This window comes from Bos javanicus, chromosome 5 (assembly GCF_032452875.1).
Source record: "Bos javanicus breed banteng chromosome 5, ARS-OSU_banteng_1.0, whole genome shotgun sequence".
In the NCBI taxonomy this organism is placed as follows: domain Eukaryota; kingdom Metazoa; phylum Chordata; class Mammalia; order Artiodactyla; family Bovidae; genus Bos; species Bos javanicus.
The window spans coordinates 115,187,247-115,214,838 of record NC_083872.1 but is presented as its reverse complement, the minus strand read 5'-3'; the positions used below and the strand labels follow the sequence as shown (position 1 = coordinate 115,214,838).

The following is a 27,592-nucleotide window of genomic DNA, read 5'->3' as shown; positions in this document are numbered from 1 at the left end:
TTGGGAGGATGGCACCCCACCTCCCCGACACTGGCTGCTTTCTCTATGGAGAGATGGGACCACAGTCCTTCCCCCCAACCACTGTGACTGCACAAAGGGCAGCCCAGCTCCCCGCCACAACGTCCCTGATCCAAACACCAGTCACCCTAGGAACGTGCCCTGGGGCAGCTGAGAGGGTGAGGAGTCAGCCACAGATGCCCCCACGCCGGGCTCCCTTGTGCAGTTTCCCAACCGAGTCAACGATATTTAGAGACTCATATCCTGGATATGCTTGAGCTCTGCACCCACCGCGCACACCAAGAGTAGCTTCCTAGCTTTTTGTTAGACAGAAAGATTGCCTTTGGTTTCAGGACACTACAAACTCAGCACACAGGTCATTCTGCGGACATCATAGTTGTCAGCTCTGGCCTCTTCAGGACATCCACAGGGTGCGTGTCCAGGTCCTCGGAGGAGCAGAGAGCCCAGCGACGCCCACAGTGTCCTGGTTTGTGGAGGAAGGCCGCTGGCTGCTTGCTGGGATTTGGGATCTGAAACAAACGAAGAATTCTGACTCAGCTGCCGACCTGCCGCTCTGGTCTGCAGTGTCAGTGGGGATGCGGGAGGGGGGACATTGTCACACAGTCTGGGGTGTGCAGGGTGGCCCAGCCCAAGTTCACCACCTCCTCAGATCCCCCATCCCCGTGCTGGGCTGACATCACTATCCCAGGCCTCCAAACCTGTGGCCCTCCCAGCCACCTGGACACCACCCACTGGACGTGCACAGGCCCGGAGGAGCCCATCAGTTACCCCCACGCACATCAGCTCACCCGCCAGGGTGGCCCTCTGCAGCCACACCACCATCCCCCCCACCCCTGCTCCTGCCTGCCGACCAGCCTGGAGCTCAGCAGCGCCTCCCAGCTGCTATCATCCTTCTCACCTGGAGCCTACGAACAGCACTCAGCCCTGCAGTTTCTCTGGAGAGCAAGCCCTTCCCCTCACTGGCCCAGTTCTGCCCTCTCTGGGGATCTGGCCTCCACAAGGCCACTGCTGTCCTTTTCCCCACACAAGCCAGACCCCTCCGTCCCTACTTTAAACCTTCCACGTCTGTTAATAGAAAACCTGGAGGGCTCATCTCCCAAGCACCTGCCATGTGTCAGGACTGAGCTGGGGGCCCCCAAAAGCCTCGCAGACACCTAATGGGGCAAGGAGGCTCACCCCCGGGGAATGGGGGAGGAAGCCGAGGTCCACGACGTTCAGGACAAAAGTCCCAGAATCCTGACGGGAACCAGGCCCTCCTTGCTCCTCATTAGTTTTCAGAATTCAGGAAGTGGTGGCAGCAGTACCTGGGTCGTGTTAACAGTGTGGGTGGCCGGGTTCCAGCCCAAGAGACCGGGATTCAGGGGGTCTAAGGTCAGACGGGAATTTGCATTAACAGATGGGTGCATATTCACACACACACATTCACACACAGACACACACGCAGACACACACACAGAGGGGCCCTGCCCCTCTCTCCCTGCCTCACCCCCTGCCTGTGCTACCGGTACCCAGAGCCACTCCCTTTAGGCAAACCAATGCTACCTGTCCACTGGCCCTGCTCCTGCTCCATCAGCCAGCTCCTCCCTCCTCTACCCTCAAAATGGGCTCAGTGGGGGACTTCCCCTGGCTGTCCAGTGGCTAAGACTCCATGACCCCAGCGTAAGGGGCCGGAGTTCAATCCCTGGTCAGGGAACTAGAGCCCACACGCGAGAGCTCAAGATCCCACATGCTGAAAGTAGGACCTGGCCCAGCTAAATAAACAACTTTTTTTAAAATTATGCTCCATGGACACACCACCCCGGGCTTCAGGACACCCTTTGCAGGGGAGTCTCGGTCACTAGCTTCCAGCAGGTACACTGGGACCTCTGATGGGCCCAGCTGCCTCCCGTAAGGCAGGGCCTCTGGCACCAGGGGACACGGTCCCTGCCCCCTCTCCGGGGCTTGATGACATACCTAGGATGGCGCGTGAGGCCTGAGCAGATGAGAGGGTGCTGGGTGGACCCCCAGACCCACAACCAAATCACTTACCTGGAAGCGGGGAGCAGACGCACCATGGCTTGAGAACACATGTGGGAGGTGGCCGACCACAGCCACTGGATGTCGCTGGGCATGTCTGGAAGCCACGTCACCAGTCTGCAAGAAGGAAACGCAGACACGCACACCTCGTACGTGAGTGAAGACGAGCCACAGCAGAAAGGACAAGAGGAAACCCACCCCGAAGGCAGACACCTGACGCCAGTACCGTCGTTCAGGTACTGCCAGGGTCACTTCTAACCCCAAGCTGATAAATGCCGCAAGGCAAACCCACCTAAAAGCCTAAAGCAAAATGAGGCCACTTTGGTTTCAGGAAAGCTCAAGGGACTTACACGGAGATAAAAGGCCTGGGTCTTCCAAGAGCTCACTCCTCCGGGGCATCATGGACTCTGACACACAGCATCTTCTGGTTGAAACACCACCCCCTGCACCCACATCGAAGGTACCTGGCCATACGGATGCCCGCTGTGCTCTACAGCCTGGAACCGCAACTGAAGCCCACGTGCCCGAGAGCCCGTGCTCAGCAACCAGAGAAGTCGCTGCAGTGGGAAGCCATGCCTGCACCTGGAGAGCAGCCCTCACTCACCGCAACTAGAGAAAAGCCCAAGCAGCGGTGAAGACCCAGCACACAAAAATAAATATTTTTTAAAACTGAAACTGTTAGTTGCTCAGTCTGGTCTGACTCTCTGCAACCCCATGGACTGGAACCTCTGTCCGTGGGATTCTCCAAGCAAGAATACTGGAGTGGGTTTACATTCCCTTCTCCAGGGGATCTTCCCAACCCAGGAATCAAATGAGTCTCATGCATTAAAAAAAGAAAGAAAAACTTACTGTATAGCACATGGAACTTTTGTGCCAGCCTGCTTGGGAGGGGGTATGGGGGAGAATGGATACGTGTATATGTATGGCTGAGTTCCTTCACTGTTCACCCAAAACTATCAGAACAGTGTTAATCAACTATACTCCTATAAACATGTTTTTGGTGTTAAAAATTAAAAAAAAAAAAGAAATGTCAAGGGACTTCCTGGTGGTCTAGTGGAAAAGAATCTGCCCTCCATTGCAGGGGACGAGGGTTCAATTCCTGGTCAGGGAACTAAGACCACACATGCCCTAGGGCAACTAAGCCCGCTCGCCACGACTAGAGAAGCCCACGTGCATCCTGGTCTGAAAACCAAGCACAAGCACAATACACAAATAAAAGAAGTTATCAAAGTCATTTTTTAAAACAAAGGAAAAGGAAGGAAAAACTATGCCAGAGCAGCCAGCCCTCCTCCCAGGGCAAGGCAGGTGGCTGACTGGCAGGGCTGGGGAGTGATCTGGGAGGTCCAGCAGAGCCAGAGAACTGAGCCGGATTTTGAAGGATGGCTGGGACTTTTAGGGGCTTCCCTCATAGCTCAGTTGGTAAAGAATCCGCCCGGTTTGATCCCTGGGTGGGGAAGATCCGCTGGAGAAGGGAAAGGGTACCCACTCCAGGATTCTTGGGCTTCCCCTGTGGTTCAGCTGGTAAAGAATCTGCCTGCAATGTAGGAGACCCCGGTTTGATCCCTGGGTTCGGAAGATCCCCTGAAGAAGGGAAAGTCTACTCACTCCAGTATTCTTGGCCTGGAGAATTCCATGGACTGTATAGTCCATGGGGTCACAAAGAATCGGACATGACTGAGCGGCCTTCACTTTCACTTTGGGACTTTTAAAAAGACAGACTGAAAGACATGCTGACTACGTTGCAAAAAGAAAATAAACACTAAAGAAAACCTGAAGAAAACGGAGGGAAAACCATGCCCGGGAATCTAGCAGCCACACAGCGTAGGCCTCAGGATCCTTCCAACACACAGGAATAAATCCCCCTCCCTCCCCAAAACGCAGACCTACAAGAAGCCACAAACCTGAGGGAGCAATGAGAAAGGAGCTGGGGTGGCCAGGGGCTCCCAACCAGGCACCTTTCCAGGGTGTTCCACGCAGACGCCGAGCTCCACCCAGATGTGCAAGGAGCCAGGCTCTGGGCTGAGCGCCCAGCGTGACTCCTCTCACTGAATCCTCACCCTACCTCCAAGCCCCGAGAGGAAGCCAGAAAGCCACGGAAAGCGTTCACCTCTGGACCACAGCGATGGCAGACTCCACGGGCAGCGTACAGGGCAGCATCACGTAGGACATGATCTTAACTGGTAAGAAGTTGCAAATCCTGTTTCTGTACCCATCTGGGTTTCTGACTGCCTTCCTCAGTGCTGAAAAACACAAGTTGGAGGTCTGTTTCCCACCAGCGTAAAAGCCAAGCCACCTTCCCGAACTGGTGCCTGGAATTTCTATAAATCCTACCAATCCTGGCAGCTAAGCAATCAGAAAGTGAAAAAGTGAACGTGAAAGTTTCTCAGTCATGCCCCACTCTTTGTGACCCCACGGACTGTAGCCTGCCGGGCTCCTCTGTTCATGGGATTCTCCAGGCCAGAATACTGGAATGGGTAGCTGTTCCCTTCTCCAGGGGATCTTCCCAACCCAGGGATCGAACCCAGGTCTCCCACATTGCAGGTGGGTCCTTGACCATCTGAGTCAGCAGGGAAGGAATCAGAAGCTATGACAATTGAGGTCAGATGTGGAATGTGCCTACACAGCCCTTGGATCACCAACAGGACACAGGATCCCTTTGAAAGAGTCTCCTTTAAACTGACTCCCTGCACAAGGGAATGGCAACCCACTCCAGTATTCTCGCCTGCAGAATTGCATGGACAGAGGCGTCTGCTGGGCTACAATCCACGGGGTCACAAAGAGTTGGACACGACTGAGCAGCTTTCACTACTACATTTTACTTCATTTATTTTTTATTTATTGAATTTATTTGGCTGTGCTGGGTCTTAGCTGTGACATGTGGGATCCAGTTCCTGGACCAGGCATTGAACCTGGGCCCCGTGCTTTGAGAGCTGCACTGACTCTTAGGCACTGCACTGAGGCTTCCAGAATGGAAATCCCACTTCACTACCTCTTTAAATTACTTTTGGAGGCAGACACAATTGTCTCAAATCTCGCCAGCCCAGGCTTCATGAGCTTTGCTTTGCATCTGCAATTGGATTCCACTCTGCCACCTGGGACCCCTAGCCTTCTATTTTCCCCTTTGTGATGACCTCACCATGCCTCAGATCACAATAACCTGAGCAGCTGCTGGTCAGTGCGAATCCTAGGGCATTAGTACCTAAGGCAAGAAACGGCATCCCTTTCATCTTTGTTTTATTCAGCGGCTCAGTTGTGTCCGACTCTTTGTGACCCCGTGGACTGCAGCACGCCAGGCTTCCCTGTCCTTCACCATCTCCCAGAGTTTGCTCAAACTCATGTGCGTTGAGTCAGTGATGCGATCCAACCATTTCATCCTCTGTCGCCCCCTTCTCCTCCTGCCCTCAATCTTTCCCAGCATCAGGGTCCTTTCCAGTGAGTCAGCTCTTCACGTCAAGTGGCCACAATATTGGAGTTTCAGCTTCAGCGTCAGTCCTTCCAATGAGTATTCAGAACTGATCTCCTTTAGGATGGACTAGTTGGATCTCCTTGCAGTCCAAGGAGACTCTCAAGAGTCTTCTCCAACACCACAGTTCAAAAGCATCGATTCTTCCACGTTCAGCTTTCTTAACAGTCTCAACTCTTACATAAATACATAACTCCTGGAAAAACTATAGCCTTGGCTAGACGGAATGAAGACCCAGTGCAACCAAAAATGAATTAAATTAAACACACACACACACACACACACACACACACACACACACAGCTGCAATGTTATGTGCCAGCCTGGGTGGCAGGAGGGTTTGACAGAATGGATACCTGTATGGCTGAGTTCCTTCACTGTTCCCCTGAAAATATCAGGACACTGTAAATCAGTTCTACCCCAATATAAAATGTTTTTGGTGTTAAATAAATAAATAAAAACTCAGCTGGAGTTTGTTTTCCTCTGGCCATGACCAAACAGGAAAGGAGACAGAGCAAGGAGTCAGGGGGATAGGAGGTCCATGCGAGGAGCTGGGGGTCCCGACCGTCCTGCGCTGGTCGCTCTGCCCTGTTTCTCCCCGAGCAGCGGCTCGACCATCCTCCATGGTGAAGATCGCCCTTCCTCCTCTGAAAGGGTCACCGACCACCACCTCCTCTGCGCTCCCCCTTCCCGCCCCCAGAGCCAATACCCATGCTGAGCTCGGGCGACTGGGTCTCCAGGACGCTCTCGTCCCAGGTCAGCATGCTGAGATGCAAGTGGTCCAGCAGCTCCACTGGCTTGGGCCCCGCCTCCCTGGGGGCCACACCCAGAAAAGGCTCCAGGCTCCCGGGTGCCGACTCTGCGGGGGGCGCGCTCAGGCACGGATGGGGCCCCTCACGGATGCCTGCGAAGGGCACGGAAACAAAACCCATCAGGTGATTTCAGGCAGCAGGGCCACTACCCGCCCAGCCACCTGCCCACCCAGTTGGAGGAAGCTAACAGGCCTGTTATAGGTACGCAGCGTGGATCCACCTGGGAATAATCCGCCTGGGATCCCCCCTGCTCCACCTCGAACAGGGACCACCACTTCTAACAGGGAGAGCGCAGTGTGGTCCTTTGAAGGGGACGGATGAGGCGGGCAGCTGGCTCTGTCACGCACCAGCCGTGTGGGCTCTAGAGCCACATGTGGATTCATGAGGTTCAGTGCCGGGAGCCGGTGAGGCATTCCGCTCGTGACAAAGGTCATGAGGAAGGAGCCTCGGCATACGCAAAGGCGGGATCGAGCCTCAGGAGTCCGTCCGGATATTCTCGAGCATTTTCCCCCCAAAAACCAGAGTCTGCCTACTTTATTGCTTTGTGCTCTCACCTCTGACTTTACTGGGGGCTGTCCCCTACCACCATCTCGCTCTCTCTGTCAAAGAGTTAACTTACAGCTCCAATTAATAAAGTTCCTGGGCAATTAGGAGTGTTTAAATCCAAACCCCTCAGATGGCTCTCTAACTCGCCTGACAAGTTTACCCGGACTCCTACAGCTATGCATACGATTGTTTACAGTCTCCCAGCCTCAAGAGGCACAGGAAGCTTAAGATATTCAAATAGCTTAGAGCCTCTCAGAAACTGTCAGAATAAACTAGTAAAGGATTTCATTGATGAGCCAATGCTTGTTGCCAAGTTTTCACATCCCCTGAGTTGTATCCTTGAATATGTATTAATTAATAGTTGGTATGTAGAAAAAATAAGTAGTGGCCTTGGTGTTAGTAACTTTAGACCCTTAAGGTAATAAATTCTTTTCTTTGTTGTAAACCCATTACACATCCGCCCTATAGGAATGCAATTTTATCTTCGGAAGATGGCGCCAAACCTTAAAATAATTACTCTTAGAGAAAATAAGTCTTTGTTGATAAGTCCTTGTCAAGAGTCATAAAATGTTAATAGGCCTTCTGGCCAGAAGATGATGTAAATCACCTAAACCATTTGTATAGGATAAATTTGCAGGAAAGAAACCCTGGTTTTTGATAAGAATCAAAGACTGCTGACTTTGCATCCCCTATTATCCTCTATGTGTAACTTAGGGTATAAAAGCCCCTGTTAAAAATAAAGCTATGGGCCTTGCTCACCAATGCTTGGTCTCCCCATGTCATTCTTTCCTTAAAGTCTCCATCTGGAGCGTGGATATCCTCTGCGACCACTTATTTGCCTGGGCTTCTAAGACCCACTCAAGAAGGTGTCTAAGGTGGGGCACCTTCCGCTATTTGAGAGGGCGCCTGCGGCCTCCGTGGTCAGAGCTAACCTGGTGTCACGGGTTATATTGATTTTCCACGTAAACCAAGCTACTCAGCCTCTTTTCTCCACTGAATTTTCCTACTGAGCTATCCTCATTCTATTACTCTTTATATCTCTAATTACCATTTGAATAGGTCGCTGACGCCGTCTCCCCTTCGAACACCCTGGATCAGCTGGGGCTGGTCCTCGGCAGTTCAGAGGAAAGGATGATTCATAACAACTCAACCACTCGAGAAGCCCAGTGTTCCAGGACCTGCATGACCCACGCAGCTGCTCCCAGCTGAACGCTGAGGAATCAGAAGCCCAGAGAGGTGAAGGGATTTGCCTAAAGTCACAAAGCCGACACGCGGCAGAGCGATATTCAAACCCAGGTCTGATATCAAAGATGGCACCCTTCCGTCACCCGACCTCGAAAAGAAGCCACAGGTCGGGGAGTCTGTGCTGGCCCTGCCCTGGGTGCCAAGGCTCAGGGGCTGATCCCAGTGGGTGATTCCTGCTCTCACGCTGCGTGGGGACGGTGGGACGGGCAGACTTGGATGCCCACACCTCCCCGGGAGCACCTCTCGCTTCCAACCTCAGGTTAAAAGCCCAGGGGCTGTCCCTGCATGCCCCCCGCCTCACTCCCAAGCTACACCTCCCACTTCGATTCCCTTGCATCTTTCCAGCCTCTGACAGACACACAGCTCAGCCTCTGGGGGGCTTATTCTCTCTGAGGAATGTGTCAGAGAATCTGTTTCCAAGGAACACCTGTCCCGCCCCCATGCATCCTCTGCTGAACCCCAAGGAAACCAGGGGGACCAAAGCAGAACCTGGCTTAGATCCTTAAACCCAAACCTAGCACCCGTGCTGCAAGCGCCCAGCCCACGCCAGGATTTAGAATTACTAAGAATCAGTCGGCATCATTTACTCCAAACTCCTCTTGCTACAGATGTGGAAAGAGAGGCCCAGAGAGAGAAGGGGCTTGCCTAAAATCACCTAGCAACTTCTAGAGGGTCCCTCGTTGTCTTTTATTTCCAGGTGGCTCCCAAATTCCAATCCCAGTTCACACCTGCTTTCTAGAACCTCGAACTCTGACATCACCATGCCTTCTGAGTACATGCATGCTAAGTTGCTTCAGTCGAGGCCAACTCTGAGACCCCGTGGACTGTAGCCCGCCAGGCTCCTCTGTCCATGGAGTTTCTCAAGGCTAGAATACTGGAGTGGGTTGCCAGGCCCTCCTCCAGGGGGTCTTTCCGACCCACGGAACAAACCTGCGTCTCCCACGACTCTCGCGTTGGCCAGTGGGTTCTTTACCACGAGTGCCACCTGGGAAGGCCCAGTCCCTCTGCCAACCACCCAAATCTGTCCCAGGGCACCACACATGGGGCTCTCGAGCTTTCCTGCAGGACCCGCGCCCTCCCAAGGGCCCAAACTGTGAGCACCACCCTCTGCTCCGGTCCCAGCCACAGACGCCAAGGGCAGGACTTCATCCCCGAGTCCTCCTCCTCGGCAATCTCTGGTGGGTCGTCTCCAAGTCCTGTCCCCTCCGGCCCCTTCCACCTTGCTGCCATGACCCCAGCCAAACCCATGGTGGCCACCTTGACCGGGGATATTGGCCTCACCCTCTCTGTACTGCAGCCAGGGGCCCTGGCAGAGCTCCCTCTGCCTGCCCTCACTCCCGCGTCAGCAGCCCTCCCTGGCTCCCTATGGCTGTGAGATGCAAGCCCCTTTCCACCTCCACAAGGCCCAGCCTTGCCCCTCTTTCCATTCACCCCCATTCCTGTTCCCCTCTAATCTGTTCCTCTGTCCCCCACCCCCACCACTCCAGTGACACATGCCTCTTTCCACCTCGAACAGACTACCTGTCTGCAGGACTCACGCTCACAACCCCCCATGCCTAGAACATTCCTGTTCACCCTCAAAGCATCACTGCGGATTTGCATCCTCCCAGGAGCCCTGCTTTCCCCTGCCTTGCAGAACCCCACCCCCCTTCCCCTAACTGAACCCCAGCTGAATCTACAGCATCCTGTACGTTCCTGCCAGGGCACTGAGCCCTCTGGCAGCCTTCTATTCAGCTACCTGGCCCCTCCCCAATCCCAAGACTAAGCTCCAGGAAGGCAGAGGCTACATCTGTCTACCCACTGTGGAGTCCCAAGCGCACAGCCAACTGCTTAGCACCCGGAAGGTATAGAGTAAGCGCTTTCTGAGCAGATAAATACACGAATGTCCCATGAACCACACCAGCTCCTCGGCCTCGGACAAAGACTAACTCAGAGGATCAGTGACTGTAGCAACCGTTAGTGTCGGGGAAAAATAGCTCGAGACATGACTAATACTTGGTTCCACACTAACATGTGAAGAACCCAAGTTCCCCAGCCCAGACCAGCCAGGACCTTTCCCCAGAACACAGCTGGGCTGGTGGGCGCGGCCCACACCTGGCTGGAGGCAGCTCTCCTGATGGCTTCACCTGAGACTCAGAAACTGTTTCTCTTCCTTTCTCATTAAACTAAAGGTTCACAATTGTTCAAGCAGAAATAAAAAGGCAAAGGAGCTGCCTTCAGCTGCAGACAGGGACACTGCAGAGGGAAAGGAACCTGGGGCTGTGACCTCTGCAGGGTGAGCAGGGCTGACCCCAGCTCTGCTCCCCAGAGTGCGGGCCATGGCTGCCTCCATTTCTCCATCTGTAAAATGGGGGCAATGATTTCCTATCTCTCAGGGCCGAGCCAGATGGCAGGTGAATGTGCTGAGTGCCACACGGCTCCCCTGGTGACCAAGACTGAACAGAAAAGTGACTCAAAGGGCATGCCTGCCGCCCTCGCCATACGCACCATTCTTCTCCAAGAACCTGAGCGCGTCCACATATCCTTGAAGGCACAGCTCTCCAAGCACCTGTGGACAAACCACGTGACGTGAACCGCAGGCGGAGTCACTAAGCGGCAATCCTTCCAGCAGCGCCTGAAGACGGCAGGCACAGAGCCAGGAACCCCCGAGCTCCGAGTCGATGCCGCCTGTGGACAGGGTTCTGCACTCCCACGAAGAGGCAGCCCTGCTTCCTGGCAGGACTCCCCTCGAAGGACACCCTCTCCACGCGCAGCCTGCACTGGCGCCCCAGCATGACGGGAGCTGGTTCCTCTGGTGTCCTTTGGTCCCTGGATGAGCCTCCATCCTCACAAATACCAGGGCCTGATCTGCTTGTCATGGGACACTGAGCTGCATCCTGTGCACTCAAACCACACGGGCACCCGATGCTGTGGTCCAGCCTTATCTCTACCCAGGACGACACGCCTTCACGTACGCTGTATGGCATGGCCTTCTTTCTCCCCAGAGAGCTGTCACTGTGCAGATTCTACCAACTTTCTTACTATATTAGGGTGGTAAGGTCCACCACACTATAGTGACAGTCAAAACAAAGGATTAAATGGGGAATTTCACGGTGGTCCAGCGGTTAAGACTCCACGCTCTCAGGCCAAGGACTCGAGTTCAATCCCTCAAGATCCTACAAGTCTCAAGGCCCAGCTGGGGAAAAAAAGGAAAAGATTAAACCACCAAACGCAGTGTAATTCTTGACCATGGCTGCCAATAATCACTGGGGGACTCACCTGGTGGTCTGGTGGCTCAGGCTCTGCACGCCCAAGGCAGGGGGTGTCAACCTCTGGTCAGGGAACTAGATCTTGTGCCACAACTAAGACCCAGTGCAGCCAAATTAATTAATTTAAAAAGAATCATCGGGATAATTAAATAATAAAAAACAAAACACCCTACTGCCCAGGCTGTGATGTGCTATGGTCGGTCATGTCCAACTCATTTGCTCCTTTGCCTTGGGATTTCCCAGGCAAGAATACTGGAGTGGCTTGCCATTTCTTTCTCCAGGGGATCTTACCAACCCAGGGACCAAACCCCAGTCTCTTGCATCTCCTGCATTGGCAGATGGATCCAGGCTGTGGATACTTAAGCCACAGCCCCTGGAAGTGAGACCTCAGTGGCAACCCCCAGCCCTCCGTTCCAATGGCCCCAGGGGATTCCGGTGGCCAGCGGGAGGCAGCCCTGAACTGAGCTCCTTTCCGAGGATGGGCTTTGTTGCTGTTGGTCCGTCAGTGTGGGGAACAGCTGCTGCTCTGCTCACTCAGTCACGGCCGACTCTTTGTGACCCTTTGGACTGTAGCCCGCCAGGCTCCTCTGTCCGTGGGATTTTTCAGGCAAGAATTATGGAGTGGCTTCCCATTTCCTTCCCCCAACTCAGGGATCGAACCCACATCTCCCGAGTCTCCTGCATTTCAGGCAGATTCTTCACCCAGTGAGCCATCCGGGAAGCCTGAACAGCTGCTGGGTCGCCTGGCAAGGAGGGACGCAAAGGGGAGAGCAGCACCCCCAGAACTCACAGCCCCCTCTCACCTTGACATCTGGTGGGAACAGCGACTGGAACATCAGGTAGAGGTTCTCTGTGCAGAACTGCATATTGAGCTTGGTGAATCCTTCGTTAAGAAAGAACGTGGACTTGACTTTGGGGCAGATGTCGCTCTCCCCATAGAAGGGGGACACAGTGATGGTCTTTTTGGTATCAACAAAGGGTATGTTATCACTTATTCCTCCATCCACATATCGCTTTTAAGGGAGAGGACAAAAAAAAAGGACACACTGTCATTAGCTCTGGGCTGGAGTTTTCTGTGTGCTTCAGATTAGGGATAGAGACTTCTCAGAGCCGCAGGGAGACCTAGTGAGAGACCAGGGAGTTTGGAACAACTCTTGCAGCAAATCCCCAGCGAGCATTTCTGTGCCAGGCCAGGCTGCAGGCTGGCACTCAGGACTGCCACATGCTGTTGCGCAGTGCGCGCACTGCACCAGAACAGTGCCGGGTGAAGAGGCACACGGAGGCTGGCGCCTGGCCACGTTGCTGGGCCCAGTCATGAGTGCCCCCAGGCGAGTCCATGTAATTCGCATCCACTAGGGGCGCTGAGCGCACTCAGGGCAGAGTGTGATGTAGATGGCGCCAAAGAGAGACAGATGGTCATGGGTTCGATTCCCGAGGCCCCCTGCTGCTTGAGCGATCTTGGATGAGACACCTAACCTGTGGTCCTGACTCTCTGTCCACACCTGGGCAATGAGAACCAGCACTGGAGACTTAAATGACACGGCGAACCCGGGACTTGTGCTCTTAAAAAAACTGGCATCTTATCCCACAGGAAAGGAGCATCTGGGTAAGCACTGTGAGAATCCATTTTCCTATATTCCATGTAAGCGCTCAGGAACTCTGTTGTGTCCAGCTGTTTACGACCCCATGGACTGTGGCCCACCAGACTCCTCTGCCCATGGGATTCTCTAGGCAAGAATACCTGGAATGGGGGTGCCATCTCCTACTCCAAGTGATCTTCCCGACCCAGGAATCAAACCCAAACTCTTGCGTCTCCTGCATTGGCAGGCAGGTTCTTTATCACTGAGCCACCTGGGAAGTCCTCCTATTAATGTATTCATAGTCTCCAACAACCCTAGTGCCCACGGCCAGGCTGGGGTAGCAAGGTTTTGCTACAGTTTAGATCGAGTCTGAACCTATGAAGCCAACATCTTGAATGATTCCCGAACCTCAAATCATCATAGCCCAGCTGTCGTTGCCCATGGTGGGGGTGTGGGGGCCTTCAAATATCACAAGGGGGAGGCTTTCCCCAGCCAGTCCTTCCAAAGGGAGACATGCCAAGGCACACTTTGGCCTAAGATGAGTCCCGGACAGGATCGGGCATGCTCAGGCATGCCTTCGGGATCAGGAGAGTCCTCCCTGGAGGCCCACAGTGGTCAGCTGTGCACACACAGCACTAGTTTCTGCATCGTAGCTGTTTGTCAGCGTCAGATCCCTCACTGGCAGAAAGGGACTCGGAACCCAACATCAGCAAAGTTGAGATTGAGATGCGCGGAAGCAAGGGACTGTTTTTCCAATTCTTTTTATGTTTTTGTTAGGTAGGTAGAATAGGGAGAAGGAATCCAAAATGGCGGTGGCTAAAAGACAAGGAAGGTCCGAGGACCAGAGTGAAGACTTCAGGCAGAACAAACAGAACAAACAGCACTCCTGGCTAAGCCCAATTTGCATGGGGCAGGCCCAGGTAGAAGAAAAAAACATATAAAAGGAGGAGCCAAAGCGCTTTCTCTCAGACTCTCTCTCCCGCGTGCGTGCACTCTTTTCTCGCACTCTTTCTCCCTCTCTCTCTCTCTCCCTCTCTCCCTCTCTCTCTCCTGCTATCTTCTAAATAAAATAGAGCTGTAACACTGATTTGCCTAAGAGCTGTAGCACAGTTTGTCCAAGACCTGAGAGCTGTGATGTGCCGAGGGCTTTAATGTCCGTTGCTCCAAATCTTTGTTGTGACGAGACAAAGAACCGAGGAACATACATTCACGTGACATTTATGGTGCTGTGACTCGGATTTAACCTGGCTGAAACAACCTCTACGTGGAAGAGGCCAAGCACAACAGGAGCCCAACTCAGCGAACCTCCCGTGCTAGAAGTGGAAGGTGAAGAAACCCAGCGCAGGGGAAGGCCCATCGTGCTGGAAACCGGGACAACGAAAACCGAACTCAGCAGAAAGCTCACGTGGCCCAGTCTCAGATTCCAGAAGACCTCCAGTTAAGGTAAGAGGTCCTCGCTCCTATGGCTGGAGGGACCTTTACAATCTCTCGTTTCTTGTTTCCTCGAACCCCCCGCTAACAGGCGGGCGGCAGGGGCACAACTGAGGGACTCTGGAGAGGCTGCTCCTCAGCATGCCCCAGAGGCACTATCTGCTGAGCCCCAGTAGCTGTTACCCAAGCCGGTGGGGGTTCTTCTGTCCTTTCTGTTCTCTGTGCCAAAGATCAGACCAATGAAACTGTGAGCACCGTTCAGATATTTAGCAAATTTTCCGGCGGGCTATGAAGGGGATTCCTTGGCATGTTTTTCCCACTGCTTTTTCCTCCTGTCCTTCAGCTCTCCGGGACTCAAGCCCGGCCAAAACTAGTGAAACTCAGGCTCTGATGTCTCATTGCAAAAATTCATTGACAGACAAAGGGATAAGAGGTAGATTTGTTAGGATCCAGAGAGAAGCCACCCTTCAGGGTGTGAACCATTGCCGAGGGCAAGGGCTTCAGCCATGGAATTAGGCCTGGCTAGGTTTTGTGAGGGGATGGAATTCATATGCTAGTGAGTGAAAGGAACAACCCAACCATTGGGGAACCACCCACTCCTCCCTCTTCTGACCTTGTGCCTTGGAGCTGTCCTGCCACCTCTGGGTGTGTCTGTTGGCTTATAGATTGGGGATTAAGGTCTACTTGAATTTGACTTGTCATTTTGGACCCAGTTGATTTCAATTGGTTTACGTTACACCCTTGTGCTATGTCATTCTTTCAAAGGTTGTGCTCTGCCCCCTTCCCTCCTGTTTCATGCTCTTTTCCTGAGCCCCATCCAGACCCACAAGACTGCCTCTACAATCTTCTGGAGAGACAACCAGAAAATAGCTGGCCTTGGGAGGGAAATACTCTATAATATCCAACCCCTAATCCTACCCAATACTGGTCACACTGGAGATCTTGGGGACGCCCAAACTCCAGTCCGGGGGGTCCCAGGAGGTCATCACGCCTTGACCTGCCTAGGGATCGGTCTTCGAGAGGTTGTCACGCCTCAACCGGCTCGGGGATCCTCTAGTCCCAGGGGTCCCAGGAGGTCGTCACGCCTCGACCTGCCCAGGGACCCAATTCTTGGGAGGCCGTCATGCCTCAGCCTGCCTGGGGATCTGCACCCTGACCCGGGGACGCCTGGCTCTCAGGTTGCAACCGTTCTGGGTAGGATAAGCTTCAGAAAGACTCACCCCTAAGGAAGTCTACCTATGGAGACAGAAAGAAGCCTATTACTTGTGGGACTGTGCCCAGTCTCAGCAATAACTCAGCAGCCCAATGAGAACCCCATTGCCTTTCTGGAGAGGCTAAAAGAGGCACTCCAAAAGTTTACCAACCTGGACTTAGACTCTTACGAGGGACGGGTGATTTTAAAGGACAAATTCCTGTCCCAATGTGCATCAGATATCAGAATTAAGTTACAGCAACTACAACAGCAGGACCCTGCTGCCTCTTTAGATGAGATGGTCCAGACAGCCACCAATACCTTTTATAACAGAGAACAGGAGAAGGAGGCCAAGGCCCAGGAGAAGGAGAGAAAGAAAGAGACAAGGCATGCCTAGATGCTGGCTGCCCTCCAGAGAAGCCCTATGGCAAACCCCAAGTCCTTGAAGGACAAGGCACAAGACAGATGCCTGATCTGTAGACAGGTGGGGCATTGGGCCAGAGAGTGTCCAAACCGTGACAAGTCTCCTAGAACGGCTTGCCACAAATGCCATCAACTGGGACATTGGGCGGCACTCTGCCCTGGGGACCCAAGAACCTCAAGGTCAAGTGCCAAGCCTGCCCTCACGATGGTTCGAGAGGACTGAAGCGGCCCGCTCCAGCCAGCCCACCTGTCACAGATAACCATCACGGGGCTGGAGCCAAGGGTGCAACTGGATGTGGCAGGTAGGTCCGAGAATTTCTTGGTTGACACAGGGGCTACCTACTCTGTCTTGATCTCCTACTCCGGAGCCTTCTCCTCCCAAACCTGTACCATTTTGGGTGCTACAGGAAAAGCAACTACTAAAAGATTCACCCAAGCACTTCTTTGTTGCTGGGATGGACAAATATTTTCCCACCAGTTTCTGGTGGTCCCTGAGTGTCCTACCCCCTTATTGGGAAGAGATATACTCACTAAACTGGGGACCACCCTTGTGGTGGTAAGTTTTTCAGCCCCCAGAGCTCTACAGTTCCTGGTTACTACTGAAGAACCCATTACACCTTCAATAGAGAGGGACCAAAAACTATGGGAAGACAAAATTAACCCCCAGGTGTGGGACCAGGGGATCCCTGGACGAGCCCACCAAGCTGAACCGGTCATCATTGTCCTCCGAGATCCCACTCGGTTTCCTAACCGGAAACAATATCCTCTCAAAAGAGAGGCCCGGGAGGGACTACAGCCTTTAATAAATAAAGTCCTTGCTTGTGGGCTACTTGTCCCTACCAGTTCGCCATGTAACACCCCAATCCATTCAGTAAAGAAAAAAGACAGAACCTGGCCAATGGTTCAAGATCTCCGGATCATAAATGAAGCTGTCCCCTTCCATCCCACGGTACCCAATCCCTATGTAATCTTGGGAGAAATCCCACCCAGTGCCAAATGGTTTACTGTCTTGGATCTCAAAGACGCATTTTTTTGCATACCACTGGCTAAAGAATCCCAATACCTTTTTGCCTTTGAGTGGGAGGCCCCAGGAGAAAAACACCAACAGATGACTTGGACAGTATTACCTCAGGGGTTCAGAGATAGCCCCCACCTGTTTGGACAGGCCCTTGGCCGGGATCTCCTAGATCTGGACCTGGGACCTAATGGGAAAATATTACAATATGTAATAATATGTAATGACCTACTAATCTGCTCTCCAGATGAGAAAAGTGCCCAACAACATGCAATTCAGGTTCTAAACTTCTTGGCAGAAAGGGGATATAAAGTCTCCCGTGCTAAGGCACAGATGGTCGAGACAAAGGTCACTTACCTGGGAGGTCAGATTACATACGGGTCCAGGAGGCTGTCCTCTGATCGGGTACAAGGAATTCTCCAGTTGCCCTCCCCCACGACTCGAAAACAATTGCGAGCTTTCCTGGGGCTAACTGGTTATTGTAGAATCTGGATACCCAATTATGGTCTAATTGCCCAGCCCTTATATGAAAGCTTAAAGGGACGAGATGATTCAATCCCACTGATGTGGGGAACTCCTCAAAAGGAGGCAGAGGCTACACTAAAACAGGCCTTAACTCAGGCACCTGACTTGAGGTTGCCAGACCCAGAAAAAACATTCCAACTTTATGTCCATGAAAGAGAGGGAATAGCCTTGGGAGTGTTAACTCAAAGGTTGGGATCTGAGCCCCAGCCTGTAGCTTACTTATCCAAGAGGCTCGATCCAACTTCCCGAGGCTGGCCCCCCTGCCTTCGAAATCTTGCAGCTATTGCAATCATGATAGAAGATGCTTTAAAACTCTCCTTTGGGGGCAAACTAACTATTTTTACCAGCCACCAAGTAAAACAACTCCTAAATGGGAGAGGCCACTTATGGATGTCTGATACGGAAAATTCAGGCCTCACTATATTCCCTTGTGAGGTTCTTAACCCAGCCACCCTCCTCTCTACCCCCGAGGGCTCTCTCCCGTTTCATTCTTGTCTAGAAACCTTGGACCACTGGACAAAACCCCGAGAGGGATTGTCAGAAGATCCTCTGACCAATCCTGAGGAAATCTGGCACACCGATGGAAGCAGCTTTGTCTTGGATGGAAAAAGAAGAGCCGGGTATGCAGTAGTCTCCAATTTTGAGACCATAGAGGCTAAGCCTCTGCCACCAGGTACGTCAGCCCAATTAGCTGAGCTCATAGCCCTGACTCGAGCTTTAGAGCTGGGAAAAGGAAAAAGAATAGCCATTTACACTGACTCCAAGTATGCCTTTCTGGTGCTACATGCACATGCGGCTGTTTGGAAAGAAAGGGGCCACTTGACCACCCGAGGGTGCCCAATCAAATATGGTGATCAGATTCTTCGAGTCTTGGAGGCAGTCCATCTGCCCACTGAGGTTTCAGTCTCGCACTGTAAAGGACACCAAAAAGGGAACACGGAAGTGGCACGAGGGAACCAAGCAGCTGATCAGGCAGCTAGGAGAGCAGCATTACAGAACCATGACCTAATAGGGATTGCCACCTTAGTTCCACAGACTAATTTGCCAGAAACTCCTTCATATACTGAAGGTGAGACTCTTAAAGCTAAGAGCGAGGGCTTTCAAGAAGATCATATGGGGTGGTTCCAAAAGGAGGGACTCCTTTTTCTGCCTGGAAACCTCCAATGGAAGTTGGTTAACTCCTTACATGCCACTACTCATTTAGGAGAAAAGGCCCTCCAAATATTACTAGAAAGGTCCTTCAGAGGAACAGGCCTCCAAACAACTATAAGACAGGTGGTCTCCTCTTGTCCCATTTGCCAAATAAACAATCCCCAAGGAGCTCGAAGACCCCAGCTGGCCCAGACCATCCAACGACGTGGGGCCTACCCAGGAGAGGACTGGCAGATGGACTTCACCCGGATGCCAGCTTCTCAAGGGTATAAATACCTATTAGTCATGATAGATACATTCACAGGATGGATTGAAGGCTTTCCCACCCGGACTGAGAAGGCTAAGGAGGTGGTAAAAAACTGCTCCATGAAATCATTCCAAGATTCGGTCTGCCCAGGTCATTACAAAGTGACAATGGGACATCATTTACTTCTAAGGTCACCCAAGGGGGTCTCGAAAGCATTGGGCATTACTTATTATCTCCATTGTGCCTGGAGGCCTCAATCTTCAGGAAAAATAGAAAGAGCCAATCAATTCTTAAAATCAGCGATAAAAAAGATAACCCAGGAGACCTCCCTGGGATGGAAGGAGGCTTTACCAATAGCTCTCCTCTGCACCCGCATTGCCCCTAAGGAACAGGTTGGTCTTAGTCCTTATGAGATGCTATATGGGAGACCTTTTGTTTACGTCAATGACCTCTTCCTAGATCCAGAGGTTCAGACCCTCCAGTCTTATACCATGGCCATTGGGCAATTCCAACAGGATATACGCTTGTGGGGTATGAACCAGGACCCAAAAGATTCTAAAGAGTCACCACTATATGCTCCAGGAACTCAAGTCCTAATTAAAGCCTGGAAAGATGGGTCCCCAAAGGCTCAACTCCAGCCCACATGGAAGGGCCCCTACCCTGTAATACTTTCTACCCCCACAGCAGTCAGGGTACCAGGACATGACTCCTGGATTCACTACTCACGAGTCAAGCCATGGAAGAAAACAGAAGAGGACACTCAATACACCTGTGAGCCCCTGGGAGACCTCAGATACCTATTCAGAACTACCAATGAGTGTCATTCTAATGAACACCCCCAAAACCTGGTTTCCAGGGATAAGATTTCTCAGGATAACTCTAAGGAGCCAACACAGCTTGACAGAGACTGTACTCCAAAACAGACAGGAGATAGATCTTCTGATCCCTGAACAAGGAGGGACTTGAGCCATCCTGGCGATGTGAATTTAAAATTGACCAATGTCCCTACTAGTCCTTGTTACGCTATATTGATGATGCCTATGATTATTCCATGTACTGTCAATTGTCTAAGCTGTTTTGTCTCTGCCCAGGTCAACCAGCTACAACATGCAGTGCCAGTTCAACAAAGATATAAAACTACAGATGACCACGGAAAATATCACACACCCTTGGACACCGCTATAAGGACTCTGAGGCTTGAGACTAGCAAGAGGGGGAGGCCCAATACCCCTCGCCGCCCCAGTTCAGCAGGAAGTAGCCAGAAAGACCTCGACACCCCTATTCCCAAAGAATTGGGCCTCCCATCTCTTGAGGGGCGAATGTTAGGTAGGTAGAATAGGGAAAAGGAATCCAAAATGGCGGTGGCTAAAAGACAAGGAAGGTCCGAGGACCAGAGTGAAGACTTCAGGCAGAACAAACAGCACTCCTGGCTAAGCCCAATTTGCATGGGGCAGGCCCAAGTAGAAGAAAAAAACATATAAAAGGAGGAGCCAAAGCACTTTCTCTCGGACTCTCTCTCCCGTGTGCGTGCGCTCTTTTCTCTCTCTTTCTCTCTCTCTCTCTCACCTGCTATCTTCTAAATAAAATAGAGCTGTAACACTGATTTGCCTAAGAGCTGGAGCACAGTTTGTCCAAGACCTGAGAGCTGTGACGTGCCGAGGGCTTTAATGTCCGTTGCTCCAAATCTTTGTTGTGACGAGACAAAGAACCGAGGAACATACATTCGCGTGACATTTATGGTGCCGTGACTCGGATTTAACCTGGCTGAAACAACCTCTACGTGGAAGAGGCCAAGCACAACAGGAGCCCAGCTCAGCGAAGCTCCCTCACTCTGGTCCTCGGACCTTCCTTGTTTTTTAGCCACCGCCATTTTGGATTCCTTTTCCCTATTCTACCTACCTAACATTTTTAATTCATGTTTGCTGGAGCCTAGGTGCTTCCCACTGTCGTCTTAGTTTCTGCTGTACAACAATGGGAAGCTGTTATACACACACACACATCCCCTCTTTTGCCGCTCAAGGTCTACTGTAAAGTCCAATGACTCCTCTGTCGTGTGGGGTTTTCCTCCAGCCCGAACTTTCCTGGAGGAATGTTCTGAGTTTGCTCTACACACATACACACGCGCCCTCTTTTGCCGCTCAAGGTCTACTGTAAAGTCCAATGACTCCTCCGTCGTGTGGGGTTTTCCTCCAGCCTGAACTTTCCTGGAGGAATGTTCTGAGTTTGCTCAGTGGAATCCCAAGAACACTCTGCTCTGACTTTCAGCAGGTTTTGTCTGAGGACACTGAGGGTGTGACTGTGTGTGGCGCACGGCCGGGGCGGCCAAGGGGAAGTGCAAAGATGACAATGACAACAACGACAAAACAACCCATATTTACCTAATACTTAAGAGTGCCGGCCTCTGTGCCGGGCACTTCAGGGCATTATTGCAGGTAAGTTCCACGGAAGTGCAACAACTGCACACTATTATTGACTCCCAGTTTGCAATTCTTTCTAAGACTTAAGAAATGTGTCCAGAGACTTCCCTGGAGGCTCGGTGGGTAAGATCCCACACTCCCAATACAGGGGGGCCGGCTTCAGTAGCTGGTCAGGGAACTAGACCGGGGACACCACAGCTAAGCATTTGCATGCCACAACCGAAGAGCCAGAGTTCCGCAACTAAGACCCGGCACAGCCAAATCAGCAAATAAATGTTAGAAAGAAAGAAAGGAACGGATCAACGTGGCCCAGCTAACATGGGCTAAAGCAGACACTCGATTCTAGGTTTGTCTGCCAGGCAGGGGCTGTGAGAACCACAGGTGACCGCTTCATGGCTCCAGGCCTCGGTTTTCTCATCTGTAAATAGGGCCAGCTGTGTGTCTGTCTAGCGGAAGCTCCGGGGCATGAGTGAGCCTATTCACAACCTGCCTTTGCAAGAGTCTTTGCAGTGTGAGGCCCGTACTGCTGTTAAAGCGTGAACCGAAAGGGCTTCTGAAGTGCCTTCCTGCTGAGACATGGGGATGTCTCGTCTTCTCTCCCACAGCTCTGACAACCTAAATGGTCTCCAGACGTAGCCAGATGTCCCGGGACAAGGGACAGAATTATCTGACAACCACTGCCCTAGAAGGAGGCTGCCAGGTGGTCCAGCATCCAGCCCAGAGTCTGTAGGACCGACACCTCAACTTCTGCTCTTCCTCCTGAGCCAGTGCTCAGGAACAGCCACATGTGTCTACATGGGAGTTGAATCACAGCCCTGTCGGAAGCCTCTGTCCAAAGCCATGGACCGAAAAAGACAGAGTCAGAGGCAGAGAGGATTGAAACTCTCAGCTCCTCAGAATTAAACCTTAAGTGAGTAAATTGACTCTTGAGCATCTTATACTCTAAGTAGGCCACTGGGCACCTATTTCAGTGCTCATGTGGAGATTATGTGAACAGCTTATGTTACAGGTGAGCAGTTAATTATCCCACACAAAGTCAGTTTTGCTTCAAGAGAGCTTGGAAGGGGTTCAGCTGTGGAACCTCTGTCTGAAGGCTGAGAGGCAAAAGGCTTTCTTCATTTAGGGACAGGTCTCAGGGGCCCAGGGTGCCTGAGCCCAGTGCCTTGTCTTCCTTTTTTTTGTTGTTGCAAGACGCTTAGTACGGGATTTAGTTCCTGGACTAGGGATAGACCCAGGCCCTTGGGAGTGAAAGTGCAGAGTCTTAACCACTGGACCACCAGGGAATTCCCAGAAACACCGTTGAAAAGTGGACTTACCACGCCTCTGAAGGAAGGGGGGATCCAGCCACAGATGAAAGGGACGTAGGAAGAACAACACAAGGCCTGCGAAGGCAAAAGAGAGTGAAACCACAGCACAGCCCAGACCAGGCGGCCTTTTACTCCCTGGGCCTTCACAAGCCTTCTACAAGCAAGGACAGCAATAAGCCTGAAAGCGCTGGCAGAGCAGGTGCTTTTCTGAATGGTTGGATGAAGATGAGCCTGCCCACACACTTATTACTTCAGCGTGCTTGTGTGCTAGGTCACATCCGACTCTTTGTGACCCGCATGGACCGTAGCCCACCACGCTCCTCTGTCCATGCGGTTTTCCAGGCAAGAACACTGGAGTGGAGTGCCATTGCCTTCTCAGCAGATTAGATCAGGGCTTTGCAATTACTGACACTCATCAGAATCACCTGGAAAGCTTGGCCAATCACAGACTCGGGGCCCCACCCCTAAGATTCTGATGAGGTAGGCTGGAGGCGGGTCCTGAGAGCCTGCACTTCTAAAACACCCCCAGGAGATACTGCTGCTGCGGGTCCCCGGGGGACCACGCTCTGCATCTCACCGAGCTAGCGAGCACTAAATTAAGCATGACGTAACAATGGTGCAATGAGAGAAAAGGGCTCCTGTGGGAATGCACAGGTGCTGGGACCTAGAAAATGTTCCCAGAAACAAGGTTAAGTGGAAGACGACACTGGCTGCTGAGAAGCAGCTGGTTATATTCACCAGGCAGCTGGCTCGTATGGACCCGTGTTAAGTGAAATGACGCCCAAGGCATTCTCACAAAAGACTCAGCCAAACCAAACGGCATTTTGATATCGCCAATGATCTTCTCTGTGCTAGAGCCAGAGGACAGAAGTAACCAAGACACGCTCCCACCCTTGTGGGCTTCACTGGGCGGGTCCTCATTAAGGAATAGGCATCGTTGGGAGGACGGCCACACACATAAGGTCCCTGGAGCAGGAGGTTATGAACCAAGTCGTGAAGGAGGGGGAGACACTGTTCGAAGCTGACACTGTCTGGGACACCCCAGGTTTGCACAGGCTCTGGACCAGCCCGCTGGAGGCACACAGCTTCCATCACTCTGGTGCAGGAAGCCAACCTGCATCACGGGCAGCCAGGTTCTCCTGCATCTTAAGTAAAAAATGGGGCAGACTGGCTTACAACAGCCCCTCCCTGTGTTGCTTCCAAAACGAAATGGCCCTTCCGACTCGACAGTACCCAGACAAGCCGCTTACGTCCACGACTTCGTCTTTGGAATGAAAATCCGACACCAGCACGTTTTTTCCGTCGGACACTCTGGTAAGCGAGACGACCATCTTGCCCGAGACAAGCTGGTGGACGTTGTCAGGGAGGTGTCTCTGGAGACCGTCTCGGATGTGCTTGCTCAAACTGAAGCCTGGGTGGACGGTCCCGAATTTCTGGCTTCTGGCGCTCCGGGTGAGGTCCATGAGGATCTGCAACGTCTGGTCTGGGTGGGGGGTGAAGTGGAGGATGGGCAGGGAGGGGAAGAAGGGAGGGGGAGGGGTGGAGAGAGAAATATGCAAAGGAATGTACCACCCTGGAGGTGGCCATTGCTTTGCGGTGGGACCAGAAACCTGATGGCAAGGAAGCTGCCAACCCTCTCCTTTGTCTAGGCCCGGCTGCCGGATCCGGCCGGTGGTTCCTGAGCCTGAGATGTGGTTAGTCCACACTGATGGGTAAAAGACGCACGGGATCCCGAGGGCTTAGAATGACGATCACAACAACAAAACACTGACTATCGCATGGGTAATGTTTTGTGTTGATTAGATGTGAAAACGGAAATATTTGGGCTACACTGGGATAAATCAAACAAATTTCACTGATGTCTTTTATTTCTTCCACGTGGTTCAATGGACATGAATTTGAGCAAATTCCAGGAAATACTGAAGGACAGGGAAGCCTGGTGTGCTGCAGTCCACGGGGTGGCAAAGAATCACACACAACTTGGTGACTGAACCACAACAACTAGGAAATAAAGATACACATAATCCTGTTGGTCAGAGCCGTTCTTGACCCTCCCGGGCCAGAGGAACGAGCCTCCAGAGGCCCAGGGAGCCCTCCCTTCGTCTTCATCCCTCCATCAAGGCCAGATGCCAGGAACCCACAGCATCAGAGCTTGAGCATGGATGGGCCTAACCCTGCAGGGAGCAGAGAGCAAGCGCAGGCTGGGACCTGAGTTTGAATCCTGTCTCTACCGCTTACTAGCTGAGCAACTTCAACACGTTACATCACTGCTTCTGAGCCTCAGACAGTATGTTTTTAATGTGGGACAACACTCACCTATATTCTGGAGACGGAGAAGGTTAGGTACACTAAAATCTGTACACGGTCAACCCGGAGGAAGCACCTCGTAAATTTCTAGACTTAACTTTCAAAAACACATTTGCTTATTTATTTGCTGCACCAGGTCTTGTTGCGGCACACGGAACTGTGTGAAGATCTTTGATCGTCACTGTGCAGGCCAGTTCTTCCCAGGCAGCATGCAAATTCCCAGTGCAGCATGAGACCTCTTAGTTGTGACATGTGGGATCTAGTTCCCCAACCAGGGACGCAACCCGGGTCCCCTGCATTGGCAGCATGGAGTCTTAGCTACTGGACCACGAAGGAAGTCCCCAGACTTAACTCTGAACCTCTGGAAAGGGAGTCACTCAGCCCCGGGGCTCCTCTGTCCATGGGGATTCTCCAGGCAAGAAGACTGGAGTGGGCCATGCCCTCCTCCAGGGCATCTTCCCCACCCAGGGATCGAACCTGGGTCTCCTGCAGTGCAGGCAGATTCTTTACCCTCTGAGCCACCAAGGACACTTTTAACCTCTAATGCTACAACTGCCAGACCGTCTAGTGGACACAGGGCCCTTTCATGCTCCATCTGACCTCACTCACTGGCCTGGGCCCCTCTGGTGGCCTGCACTGCCCTGGCAGGCAGTGCCAGCCCAAGCCCTGGTCATCCACAGATGCGGGGACGCAGAGGGCCCGGACACACCAGCAGGCCCTGACCCACTTCCGACTCCACTGGGTTCTCCCTGCACATGTGGCCCCTTTGAGGCCAGACAGAAGGCACATGATTGCACAGAGCTGCTTGGTTCTGCCAGGCTCTTCTTCCAGGTCAGCCCTGGCTGAGAGATGCGCTCAGGAACCCTGCCCAAGCCACAGGCCCTGGGAATGCTCCCCGGAGCTCCCCAAAGTCAGACAGGCAGTTAAAGCAGGAAACCGGGGCTCCCAGACCCTGCGGAGCAGTTCTTGCCAAAACCTCCAGACCCTTTCGGGGGACTTGCTGGTCCCGAGCCTCCCCCTGCAAGCCCAGCCGCTCCGCTGCACCTGTCCTCTACCTGTGAACCTCCTCCAGGCTGGATTCGGCCAACTTCCGGTGCTGCGGTCTGTGCATCGGAATCAATGAAACACTGGACTGTGTGCATGTCTCCAGGTCACAAGCCGGAGACGCAAGGGTTGGCTTTTATCACAGCTCAAGTCCAAGCTGTGCAGACTGGCTGTGTGTCCAGTCTAGTCACCCCCGAGGTCACATTTCCTGCTCTTTGCCCCTCTCCCTCTCGATGGAGACGGTTGCCAGCGTGGCCTTTCCCAATCCCCACCTCACAATCAGCCCAGGGTCTGCTCACTGATCCTATCCAATGGCAGGGCTGTGAGTATTGGCAAGGGATTCCTGGTCTCCAGGAACAGTCACTTCCTGCTGGCAGTGCCCAACACAGCTGTCCCCGGGTAGAGCAAAAAGTAAAGTGTTGAGGAAGCCCAGTAAAACAGGGGCCGGTGAGAAGAAGCTCTGTCGCCCAGTGTGGGCACCAACAGCCTCACCGCTCCAGGCTCTGCTCCCTGGCCAGAACCACAGGCCAAGGACGCCAGGCCCTAGTGATTCAGGCCCGCTGGCCACCAGCCTCGGTCCTCCCCTCCCTCCGGTCTCTACGGGGACAGAGACCTTCACTAGGACAAGATTCAAACAGCCAGGACCTGTTTCCAGGGCACTGTGCAGGGACGTGGTGGGGAGGATGGGATGGGAATGTCCAGTCCCCCAAAGGGTCTCCAACACCAGGAAAGGAAGAGAGGAGACAACTTTGCGAATTCCTCTCCTCTCCCCAAACAGCTCTCCTCAACCCCCTTTCACCCCAAACCAGCAAGCTGCCTTCTGCCTCAGAGTCACCCTGGCACCCCCAGTCCCCAGGGTTGGGCGGAGTTCAAAGGCCCCTGGCGGCGGCGGAGACGGGGGGCTGTCTCAGCCCCTCGAGTCCCCAGAGGGAAGAAGGTACTCACCCCTGCCTGGGACACAGCCCCAAACCTCCCTCCTGGCCTCACGCAGGGGAAATGGGAACTCCGCTCCCCCGACCGCGTCACGCTCCCTCCTCCCGGTCGCTCCGAGACCACCTGGCTCTTAGTCCCGGAATGGGCAGAGGGGCTTCCTCCAAGCCCGGGCGCCAAAAGGGAATTGAGGCGAGGATGCGCTCCGGGTTTGCACGCCCCGCTTCCAGGGCTCCCCGGCGCCGGGCAAAAAAAGATGCACTGGACGACCCAACTGTTTGGGGGAGACCCCGGCTTTACCCCCGCAGGGCCCGCTTCCACCCCGGCTCCCAGCGCGCGCCCCATCCCGGCGCGGAGCCCGGGACCTACCCAGCGGGATCCCGGAGAGGAAGAAGGAGCAGTGCAGCGCGCCCGCCGAGGCGCCGAAGAACTTGCGCGCGTGGCGGAGGAGGTGCGGGGCGTGCTCGCTCAGGCAGCGGGTCACCCCGACGTGGTAGAAGCCCAGGAAGCCGCAGCCGGCGAAGGACAGGCTCCAGCCGCTCTCGGCGTCGTACATAGCGGCGGGAGGTTGGGGCGGTGGGCCGGGGTCCGAGCGCGCCTCGGCTCCGTCCGGCGCCCACCCTGCTTCTCCGCCGGGCCTGGGCGCCCCAGCCCGGGCTATTCCCGGCGCGACG

General features: G+C 53.2%; 1 protein-coding gene across 2 annotated transcripts; it reads right to left on the bottom strand.

The window, feature by feature from the left end:
• Positions 1 to 327: 327 nt before the first annotated feature.
• On the bottom strand, positions 328 to 27,592 carry LOC133248508 (1-acylglycerol-3-phosphate O-acyltransferase PNPLA3-like). 2 transcript variants are annotated; one of them, XM_061418808.1, is made up of 10 exons: positions 27,288 to 27,592; positions 23,888 to 24,120; positions 22,647 to 22,712; positions 12,152 to 12,361; positions 10,588 to 10,648; positions 6,207 to 6,401; positions 4,142 to 4,274; positions 2,047 to 2,151; positions 1,323 to 1,384; positions 439 to 527 (listed from the first exon to the last, which is right to left on the bottom strand). In XM_061418808.1, the coding sequence occupies exons 1-9, from the start codon at positions 27,472 to 27,474 to the stop codon at positions 1,333 to 1,335; spliced, it is 1,242 nt and encodes a 413-aa protein (XP_061274792.1). In that variant the 5' UTR covers positions 27,475 to 27,592; the 3' UTR covers positions 439 to 527; positions 1,323 to 1,332. The 2 variants fall into 2 exon arrangements, with proteins under 2 accessions (XP_061274791.1, XP_061274792.1); XM_061418807.1 differs by lacking the exon at positions 1,323 to 1,384 and having other exon boundaries at positions 328 to 527; positions 27,288 to 27,591.